Source organism: Muscardinus avellanarius (genome assembly GCF_963383645.1).
Source record: "Muscardinus avellanarius genome assembly, chromosome: X".
In the NCBI taxonomy this organism is placed as follows: Eukaryota; Metazoa; Chordata; class Mammalia; order Rodentia; family Gliridae; genus Muscardinus; species Muscardinus avellanarius.
This window is the reverse complement of record NC_137792.1, coordinates 51465391-51476577: the sequence shown is the minus strand read 5'-3', so window position 1 is coordinate 51476577 and position 11187 is coordinate 51465391. Positions and strand designations below refer to the sequence as shown.

At 55.9% G+C, this 11187-nt stretch overlaps 1 protein-coding gene across 7 annotated transcripts in view; it reads left to right on the top strand.

Moving 5' to 3' along the window:
- Window positions 1-832: 832 nt before the first annotated feature.
- Window positions 833-11187, top strand: part of ATP2B3 (ATPase plasma membrane Ca2+ transporting 3) — a gene marked incomplete at both ends in the record, with an annotated part of 51895 nt that continues 41540 nt past the window's right edge. For all 7 annotated transcript variants that reach the window (XM_080718486.1, XM_080718484.1, XM_080718485.1 and 4 more), the window contains 5 exons: window positions 833-1037; window positions 6663-6860; window positions 6974-7231; window positions 7646-7771; window positions 8127-8252. In XM_080718486.1, the coding sequence (XP_080574612.1) occupies window positions 833-1037; window positions 6663-6860; window positions 6974-7231; window positions 7646-7771; window positions 8127-8252 (913 nt within the window). The remainder of the gene's footprint in view (window positions 1038-6662; window positions 6861-6973; window positions 7232-7645; window positions 7772-8126; window positions 8253-11187) is intronic.

Below are 11187 nucleotides of genomic sequence, written 5' to 3'. Positions count from 1 at the left end.
GCCTTTTCCTGATCCCCTCCCCTTTCACTCCCTTTCTCCCTTCATCTCTCTCTATCCCTTTCTCCTTCTTCCTTCTTTTCCCCTCCTCATACTGTCCCTTCTCTGTCTCTCTACCGGTAGCTGGGCCTCCTCCTTCCTCCCTCCCACCCCCCAGGTACCCTCAGGGCCAGGCTTATTCCCTAGAGCCCTGCTCAGCCCTGGGCCTGAAACTGAGCCTCTGAGGCTGTGCAGAAGATGGTCTGGGATTTATAGCATGCCAGTAGCACCTGGCCAGTCCTAATCAGGAAAGATCAGGGAGGGAGATGGGGGGACAAGCAAGGAGCTGGTGGCAGGGCACAGCTAATCCACCCACACCAGGCAAGACTGGCCTGTCAGTCTCACTGTACAGCCTCACTCAGAGGGGTTTCTAATGGACCTGGGAGGGCAGCAAGAACCTCCATACCCTACCTGGCTGGTGCTAGTGGCAGGAGGGGCCCCGGCAGGAGGTGCTGACACTTCTTCCTTCCCTACCGGAGCAAGCCTTCCAGCTCTGGGCATCTCCCAGTTCTGATGGCCTGGTGGGTGGGGCCCTACAGTTCTTAAGAGCCACTGGCCCAGCCTGGGAGGTAAATGTTGCTCTTGGTGAGTCATGGCTCACACCAAGTGAAGATTCACAGAGTGTGTTCTAGAAGACCGGACCTTGGTTTTGTCTCAACCACTCTCCCCACAGGTGTCTAAACTAAGCCACCTCCCCACCACCACTGCGTCTTGCCTGGGCACTGGGACCACACGTGGCCACCTATTGCCAGCTGCTACTGAGCCGAGGCAACAGCTGTGAGGCCAGACAGACAAGATGGGTGACATGGCCAACAGTTCCATTGAGTTCCACCCCAAGCCCCAACAGCGGGAAGCTCCCCATGCGGGTGGCTTCGGGTGCACACTGGCTGAGCTGCGCACCCTCATGGAGCTTCGAGGGGCCGAGGCACTGCAGAAGATCCAGGAAGCCTACGGGGATGTCAGTGGCCTTTGCAGGAGGCTGAAGACCTCACCCACAGAGGGTAAGTCCCTCTGGCAGAGTGGGGCCACGGCAGTGCTTGGAGACACAGCAGATTCCTATAGGGGCTCTTTGGAAGAGAGGTCCAGGTGACCCTGGAAGGACACCAAGACCAGGAGCCTGAGTGGGAGATGCTCTGTGCAGAGGGAAGCTGCTCTCCTCTGGGTAACCTGAGTCCTGGGGAGTGTGGCCTGACCCTCTCACCTACATCTACATAAATCATCCATAGAGAACTAGAGAAGGTAAAAGGGGTAGATGAGAGCTGTGTGAGACATATACACACAGGCAGAAGCCCCCACACTGAAACCCCAGGATGCCTTCCATACAGTGAGGTGGGGCCAGGCAGCCGCCTGTGGATGGAGGAATACATGGCCCCTGACTGCATATTTGGAGATCCTCCGCATGCTCATCTCCATACCGTCAGGGCAGATGGGCCAGAAGAGGAGGAAGAAGTATAGTGCACAAGCCCTCAGGCCTCTGCCAGGGAAGGGAGGCACAACCTGAGGAGATTACTGGGACATTTGAGTCTGCTGAAGAGGTGGCCTGAAGCTGGAGCATCTACCATGGTCCAGGGTGTTAATTAGAAGTGGCAGTGGTCGCAGGCTGCCACAGAGAGGTGCGAGCCTGAGACAGCATAAGTTTCATTGCCACACTGAGCCTCTAGGAAGTACTGTGAGTGTCCTCAAAAGGACCTAGAGTAGAAGCCTGGCTTCCATCTTGGATCCTCGTCTCTCCTCCTGGAAGGCAAAGGTCTGCCTCTCCCCTTGCCAATTCAACTCAGCCCTGGATGCTAGGGTCTTCCCTGAGGCAGGGACCACCTAGGATTCAGGCCCAACTTCAAATTCTAGGAGCAGGAGCACTTTCTGGCCCAGCTGACAATGACCTGGCAGGGTTTCTGGGGCTATCCTAGCCTGATGCCAGCACTTACTGATTTCATCAACTGCCTGTCTCAGTGGTGGCATCTTGGCCCACCCGGTGCCACTTGCCCTGGCCATTATCCTGGGTTCCTCTCACTCCCCGGTACCCCTGTCCCATCCATCACCAGTCCCTGCCCCTTCTAGTCTCTAAATCAATCTGTTGGATGCATCTGATCCTGCCCATTTCCTCTGTGCTGGTCCAGGTGTGACCTGTCACCTCCAGCCTCCTTACTCTGTCTCTCCTCACTCCCCACTCAGAAACATTAAGGCACAAGTAGGATCCCATTGCTCTTCTCTTGCCTCAGCTAGGTTTCATAAATCTCCATCTTTGTCCAGGTAGTGGTACACAGAGCCAAGGGAGGAACAGGGACAGGAGGAGGCAGGCCTGTGGTCTGGGTCGGGAACTCTAAGGTGAAGAGCCCTCCCTGGTCTGCCTGGGTCTCCCTGATTTGTGCTGTAGAGCTACCACACCCATGGACACACTGTCCCGCCCGCCACATGCACCAGTCTGAAGCAGCGTGCTGTCAAGGCAGATGGCTTGGCTCTCGGCCAAAGGATCTCTTTTCTTCCCTCCTCCTTACCCACCCCCCTGAGGACTTGGGGCCATGGAAGAGGCTGGGGTGGAGGGCCATTTAGCCACAAGGGCTCTGGCCTCTCCCAGATCAAAGGAAGCAGATGGGCTTCAGCTGGCAGCTCTTCCCTCTGCCCGTCAGACCTTGTTAAATATTTAAAATGTCAAGGCCCCTGGGAACCTGCCTGATTCTGCCACAGAGCTCAGGAACTCGCCTGGTGCCTGGGGAGGGGATGGGTATGAAGAAGGGCAGGTGCCTAGGTGGGTGGCCCAGCCCCTGACTGGCTTCTGAGCTCCTAGGTCCTGTGGCCCCAATGGAGGGAGCCAGCCCAGCCTGGGTCTGCTGCCTGCAGAATTTGCGGCCCATGGACTGGCCCTTCCTCTTAAGTTCCTCAGGCTCAAGTGGTGTGGTGCCAGGAGTGAGTGTTTTTCACTCCCCATGTCCCCTCAGGAAGATGTGGGGGTCTCAGCAAGCCTGTTGGCTTGGCCTGGAGTTCTCACCTAGGTCTGACAATGGCCTGAGCTGTGGGAGGGACTGACTCAGCTGCACCTCCAGTTCCATGCCAATGCCCTGGCAAGGTGTGCAGATATGGGGGTTCCAGGATAGGCTTTGTGGCTGGCAGGGAGGCCAGGTAGGTGTATGCTATGTTGGGGGTGGAGACTTTGTCTTCTGACAATAATCACATCAATCAATCCACTGCCCTCTCAGCCTTCATAGAGATTCAAGAGGATTCCAGAACCCATCCTGAAGAAAGCTCCTTCTGTTTATCAGAGACCCTCAGTGATAGGCTTGCTAGGAGAATTGGGCTCCTGCCCTCCCCTGTCTGGTCTCCACAGGCAGTCCTGGGAAGGAGGGGGTAGATTAGCTGAGAGCCGACACGATGTGGTCCTAATCCAATTCTGATGGCATCTGGCCTCTGCTCTGGGCAGGCGGCCCATCTGTGTCCATGCCAACCGGTCAGCCCCTGCCCCCATGCCCCAGACCCGTGTTGTTCTGGAGCCTGCTAAGCAGACGTGTGCTTGGAAACAGGGGCTACAGCTGCCTCTAACCCCCACCACAATGGGTACCATAGCAGGGGTGGCAGCTGTCAGAAACCCCAAGCCCAGTGGAAGGCCAAGGCTACAGGCCATTCTGAGTGTAGCAGCTGGTCTCGGGCAAGGGAAAAGAAAAGCCGCTGCAATAGCAAGGGCACATCAAGGCTGAGGGCAAGATGGGTAGAGGGGAAGGGGGAGTGTCCCAGGAAGGGGCCCAAGGGCCACACTGCCCTTGGGGACAATCTGAGCATGCACGATGAGGCAGGCAGGAGACAGGCTCACACGGTGCCATGGGGACCCATGGGCTCTCTAGAGGCTATAGTGGGCTTCTGTCCCTCTCTGGGAACTTCAGACCAGGGGTAGTAAAGACCTCAGGTGTTCAGGAGCTCAAGGATCTGGTATCTCCCTAGTATAATCCAGAGTGAGGGACGGCCCTGCAGCTGGCTCCCTGGCCCCAGCCCCCTCCCCTGCCACCACAGGAGCTGAGGTCTGGAGTTTCTCCCAGGCGCCCGACTGGGGAAGCGGCAGGCCCTCGGAAAGAAGCCCTTGGCCCTGGCAGAAATCTGAGCCACCAGCTGGGCCCAGGCACAATGAGGCCATGGGGAGAAAGGCAGGGACAGCTGCAGCCCTTCCGAGTGGGAAGGACACTGTGTGGTGTCGCCTGGCTAGGGTGGACAGGCCAAAGCTAAACTGGCTGCACTTTTGCTCCTGCTGGTCTTTCCATCTCAGATGGGCCTCACCCTGGCCCTCTGCAGAAGCCCCATCGTCAGCACTTCCTTGTTCTTGAGCATCTGAGGCTGAACCTTGTGAGCCTTCCTAAGCTGACTACAAGGGCCCCATGGACTCAATGGCCCTTCTACTCACCCCTGTCCCTGCAGCAGGTGGTGGGAGTAATGCCTGAGACCCAGGTCCAGGATCTGCAAGCTGCTGCCTGTCCACTAGGTGTCAGGATGGGTTTGGGCACTCTGTGGGGGGCACTTTAGAGGGCACAGTACTAAGGGGTGTTGGAGCACGGGGAGGGCATGCAAGCCTGAGGGCCAAAGGCAGGGTGGCATCATCTTCCCTGCCTGCCTCTGGGAAAAGTGGCCAAGTAGGTGTGGAGGCTCAGCGGCCCATGGCCTGGATGACAGTCCTGAGTATGCTGAGAAGGCTCATACCTCTTGGCCTCCAAAATCTTGCCCAGGCTCTGAGCCACACTAGAGCCCCTCTTAGTCCATGGGCCCTGTCTTGATTGAGGCGCCTCATCAGCTGAGCACTGAGGGGGTATCCCACTGGAACTGGCTTCTCCCCTTCCCTCTCCTTGCCCTCTTCCTGATGGCCTGGGGACCTGTGTGGCCAGTGTGAATGGCCTGGGTGACCTGGGTGGCCTAGTGGCCAACGTGAACCACTGACAATCTTGTTAGCTCCAGATGCTCTACCTCTCATCCTTAGGGATGTCATCAGAGTGACAAAACAGTACAAAGAGGGATGGCTATCATTTTGAGGCCAATTATGGTATTCCTAAGATTAAGCCAGGCACTGGATTTGGCAGAGTGGCTCTAGATGTAATTCAAGTCTCCATATGTGCACACACAGCCCCATAGGCCTGGGAGAGGCAGTGGAGGACCATCTTCTAACCTTCAGCTGAGGCTCCAGGTTGACACCAGAGTTGGACTCAGCTGTCTCCTTGCACACCTCCTGGGCACCAGACTCTTGCTCAACATCTCACCAGTCCTGTTTCCTGGCAGCTCAACATATGGGAGGTTCCATCTTTCCGACCTGGGCTGCAGTTGAGAGCACAGAACCCTTTTGATCTCCAGCCTCAGTTGCCTTCCCAAATGATGAGCAGCCTCACCTGCAGCCCAGGGGTTTAGTTCTCTGGGCATACCTAAGAGCAAGACATTGCCCACCATGGTGAGGTCGAGCAAGGACTGGCTTTTTTGCTTCTTTCCAGCCCACCCCAGCCCACAACCTGGTTTTCCAGGCCCCTTTCTTCTCACATAAACTTGCATCCCCCCCACTAGTTCTGATGCTCCTTCTCTCTGCTCCTTCCCTGAGAAAATTCTGGAAAGCAAACCTCCACTCCTTGTCTCTGGTTGCCATTCCTCTGTCCTACTCAGCAGTTGCACTTCTAGAAACTCCCTTTTCCCTGGGCTCTGGTGGTGCGTGTGCTCCTAGTTGCTCCCATACCCTGCTCCCCTTTCGGGTTAGTCTGTGTGACCTTGAAAGTCTTTGGGACTAGAAAATCATGATAGTGGGGGCTTGGCCAAGGCTGTCCAGCTTTCAGGGTGTCCACAGACCAAATGTACATTCCCATCTTGTGGAACTGGGCAGAGACCAGTGACTAACCCTCTCTGGAGGATACAAGGAATCCACATGTTTGGAGACAGAAAGATCTTACCTGACAGGAAGAAAGGATCCTCTCAGAGAAGGTTCTGTTAACTTCTTTGACATTCAATTGAAATCAGACTGACGCCGCCCCACCTCCTTGACTGGTGACCTCCCTACAAACCCACTGAAACTGCCAGTATGTTTGGTCTTCCTCCCTGGGAAGCTACTCCCTGCTCTCTTCTGTTCTTGTCTCTGAGTGACCCTTGACTATACTGGACCCGGCTGGGCCTCCTCTGTGCTTCTCCCTCATTGGCTTTACTGCAAATATCCCCTCAGGGACATTTTGGAGGTAGCACAAAAGAGCACAGGGATCATTCTAGACAGTAATGAGAGGCACAGGGCCTGTGTTCAGGTTCCAGTGACTGGGACCAATGTAACCCCAAACCTTCCCTCCTAGCCCCCCAAGCCTATCCTCACTTGCATTTAGGGAGGAGGCTGGTAGGCCCTATTCCCAAGCCAGAATTCCTTCCTTAGGCTGCCCCCCCAACGTGATGACCAATGAGGATCATACACTCCCACACACTTGGCCCCAAGTCTTGTGTCTGTAGAAAGGCTCACGGCCTGTGTCCTTGGCTTCCGCCTTCTCTGAGCATACAACCTAGAGGGAGAGGCAGACCATGCTGGAGAGCCCCCGCGGCAGAAGGTCAGTCAGGTTTGCTCAGGGTATCTGGCACTCAGGCTGGCCTGTCCTATCCCCACCTCTGTGCTTCTGCTGCCCTTCTGGGGTTCCATGTAGGTCTGGCGGACAACACCAATGACCTGGAGAAGCGCAGGCAGATCTACGGGCAGAACTTTATCCCTCCCAAGCAGCCCAAGACCTTCCTGCAGCTGGTGTGGGAGGCTCTGCAGGATGTGACCCTCATCATTCTGGAGGTGGCCGCCATTGTCTCCCTGGGCCTCTCCTTCTATGCACCACCAGGAGAGGAGAGCGAAGGTGAGGGGCAGGGCAGGTCTCTGGGCTGGAAGGAGAGGAGGGAGGGCCCAGGATACCAGGAGGGCCTGTGTGACCTGTCTTCTGCTTCCCTTCCCTTCTGTCCTCCGGCACAGCCTGCGGGAATGTGTCCGGTGGGGCTGAAGATGAGGGTGAGGCAGAGGCTGGCTGGATCGAGGGGGCAGCCATCCTTCTGTCTGTCATCTGTGTGGTGCTGGTCACGGCCTTCAATGACTGGAGCAAGGAGAAGCAATTTCGAGGCCTGCAGAGCCGCATTGAACAGGAACAGAAGTTCACAGTCATCCGGAACGGGCAACTCCTCCAGGTCCCTGTCGCGGCGTTGGTGGTGGGAGACATTGCCCAGGTCAAGTACGGTGAGTGCGCCAATCTTCACCCACTGTTCCAGGGAAGCCTGCTTCCTATTTCCAAGAAAGATGGGCCAGAGGAGGCCCTAAGCAAAGACTGTCCACTAATGCACACATGCAAGGGGCAGGAGGCAGGATGGAGAGGGAGACTTTGAGACACAAAGCACCCCAGGACACCGGCTGTCCCCAATACCTCTGTGGAGTCTTCCTTCACCACTGCAGGGTTGAAACACCATCCCGGTTTTCCAGGAACTGGAAAGCATATTTAAGGGTGGGTGCTCCCCCAACAAAAGAGGAGGCCAAAAAAAGAGGGCTCCCAAGTCCCTTTCCCAGGTGGCCCATCAAGTCCATAGGGATCTCCCCTGGGAGAGCTGGGGAGAAAGGTCCATGGACCCCGTAGTCTCTGTTCACTCTGGCCTGTAGGAGACCTGCTGCCTGCTGATGGCGTGCTCATCCAGGGCAATGACCTGAAGATAGATGAGAGCTCCCTGACCGGCGAGTCGGATCATGTGCGCAAGGCAGCCGACAAGGACCCCATGCTGCTCTCCGGTGAGGACCAACTTCCCAACTGGCCCAGTGCAGAGTCAGGCCCAACTGGGGCAGTATTTCCTTTCCAGAAGGTTCTGGTTTCACCCAATATTTATCTTAGTGAGAAATGCAGTGTGAAACTGGGAGGAAACACCAGGGGCCCTTGCTGGGCCCTGTGAATAGTTCAGGCCATGCCTCTGTGGGCCTCTGGGTTCCTTTCAGGCCATGGGGTAGGCTTTGGGTCAATACAGTTTGAGGAGCCTCTTGGGGCTGACTCTCTGTCTCTGGGATTGCCTGGGGCCAACCTGTGGGCTATGAACATGTCTCCTACCAGCTGGTGCAAATCTCTGTCTCAGTCTCTGTGTTGCTGTGCCAGGCACTCATGTCATGGAAGGTTCTGGAAGAATGGTGGTGACAGCCGTGGGTGTGAACTCCCAGACAGGCATTATCTTTACCTTGCTTGGAGCTGGTGGAGAGGAAGAGGAGAAGAAGGATAAGAAAGGTGAGGCAACACTGGCTTTCAGTTTCCTGCACTAATGGGAGCCACTTGTCTTCATTTTCTGCTTGCTGGTGATCCCTTGCTGGCCAATCCCAGGCTATGGGGAGAACCTGCCCTGGGGAGTGGGAGGCTGTGACCTCCCTTCTGATGCTCTTTGGAGACCTCTCTTCTGGGATATTTTTCTTCTAAGAGCCAGCAGGTTGGGGGCCCCTCCAGATATGTATAATGGCAACTTCCCTTAGATGACTGTTCCCGGAAGGATTTGGGGTACCAACACCTGGGATAAAGGGACCCAGACACCATGGCTTTGGAGGATGCTCTGGGGGCTTTGTGCCCATCTTCAGTGTACATCCCCAGATCCAGATGGCTAGTGCCCAGTAAGGTGCTGAGGATCCCAGGCCAACATAGCAGCCAGGGAAATGGTGAAGGGCTCCTGAGTTCAGCAAGACAGAGCAGAAGGGACAGGACTCTTGAAAGGACATTCGGACCAAGAAAATGCTACTGACTGGAATGGGGCAGGGCCAGATTACCAATAGGTGATAGTCCCTGCCCTGGGGAGAGCAATCTAGGGCCAGCAGATTTCAGAAAGCCTAGCTCTATAGTGGCACTGTCCTCCCTAGCTTGGAGCTACCTCACTGTCCCTAGGTACAGCCAGTGTCCCCTCAAGTCCTCAGTGCAGAGGCTTATGAAAGCTATGGTGCTGCCCTTGGCACTCCCTCACCCAGGGGGGCCCTGCCCTTCTGTGACTCAGACCCACACCTGCTTATCCTTCCCCTGGCTCTAATTTGCCCTCAGGCTTCTCCTATGGCCCAAGCTGAGTGGGGAGTAGAGATTTCTAGATGCACACCTCCCATCTGAGAGAACCTATCTGAGCCCATCTACCAGTATAAAGAACCTGCACATGTGGAAAGAACTGTTAGGAAGCTGCTAGCAGGGCCCGGGGGCCAATATGCTGGCAGAGGATAGTCAGTCTTTGGGCACTAGAGCCAAGAGAACAGGTGGGGTTGTTATTCCCACACCTAGAACACATGAATGGATTAGCAGAGGGAGGATGTACCAGCAGCCTCAGCCCTGGGCCACCTCTTAAAGCTCCCTTTTCCTGGAGGCAGTGAGAAGGGAGCTGGATGAGTTGCTGCTGCCTAGAAACTTCTATGGGCCCTGTCTCCTGGCATTCTGGGCCTGTGGCTCCCTACACAGGCACTTCCCTGCTCCTGGCAGGCCAGGCATTCCACTTCTGTACTGCACTAAGACCCCACAGAACTCAGCCCAGTGTCCCTCCCCTAGTGATGCACAAGCAGATAGGTGGGTCCTGGGACTTGTCTGGGCTGAACTGGAATCCCTAGGCCTTTCTCCAGGGAAGAACAGTTGACTCTGCCTGGTGGCTTCTTGGCCCCAGCTGGCCCCTTCTACAAAGACCCCTCCAGGGACAACTTCTCCCTGCTGAGGCTCTCCTTTGGGCTGCTGGAACCTACACTCTCCTAGTATTCCTAGTGATTTCTTTATAGAATCCTGGCCACCTATTCTGTCCCATAAATGTTGGTGTCCTTCATAGCTGGGTCCTATGCCCCTTCTTTAAATTTGACCCACCCCTCCAGCCCCTCCCATGCCCTGCCCCTCTTGCTCTTCTCCAGCATCCTCAGTATAGGCAACTTAGAGGCCAGAGTGGGCCCACTTCTGGGGGAGAGGTATGCTGAAGGCCTTGGGAGGGGAGCAGGGACCACCATTCTGGGTGCCTTCCCCTCCCCTGCTGCCTCCCTGACACCCTGTGAGTCATTCCAACCTGTTAGGCACATTTGGAAGGTGCTCCCTATCCACCTGATGCCCTTGCCCTCTATTCTTGCCTTTTGGCCACGAATGCTTTGCACCCTGCTCCTTGAGATGTTCTCACTCCCCTCTGCACTCTGTCCCCACTCTGGCCTGCCTCTCTCTGCAGTGCTCACCCAAACCTGCCTTCCTACCTCCTTTGGAGGCATCCGCTGGCCCTGTCTGCAGGCCAGGTCTGTAGCCTGTCCTGCCTTTGGTCCCTTACAACTCAGGGCTTCCAGAAATTCCCTCTGTTTTGTTGTGTTATTGTCATACTATCATCCTGTGTTTATAGGTGTCTCATTCCCTATCTCCCAGAGGTGTCTGTCACCCCTGAACTGTCTCCAATGACCACTGGGACCCTGGGCAGAAAGGCCCCAATTTATGTTCCACCTCTGGATGGGGGGGCCTCTCTTCTTGGGGACCAGATATTCCAACCCCACTGCCTCAGAGCCATCTGGTACCTTGATTGTTCCTGGATCCCCAGCGACATGAACTGTTTGGGTGGTGACTCATAAATCAGCCCAAAAGCCCCTCCTGCCCTAGCCAGGTCATCTCTGGCCCCAGGCAGATGCAGATATAGCCCTCAGAATGTTACCTTCAACTTCCACCCTACCATGAAGCCCTCAAAAGGGACAGTTGGCACTGGGGGCTACACCCTCCACCCCAGGTCCTAGACAGGCTCTCTTGGGGCACAGCCTGTCCACCCTCCCCCTGTCAAAGCTAGGCCCCCAGCACTCAGGCCAGGTTTCCAGCACAGTGGTTCTATGCACACAGCAAGCCCTGTCCAATGAACAGGATGTACCCAGCAGGTATGAGACCCAACAGAGCCCTAGACTCTTGTTCTTTTGTCCCCTTAAAGCATATATAGAACTAATAGCAGTCCTTCCAGAGAATTCCCACAGTTATCTCACATAATCCAGGTATGGCTTTAGGACTGCACTGTAGAGCTGGGCTCAAGGCCCAGTGGGAAGCCCAGAGTGTGTGCTGACCGTATGCATGGAAAGTACAAAGCACTGAGATGTCCACTCTACGAGCACCAGAGTCACCCCCCCAGCAGCCTCGTCCTTCCTCTCCCCCTCCCACCGTCTGTGCCCCAACTCTGCCCCCATCCCATGCATGTGCATGTGTCATG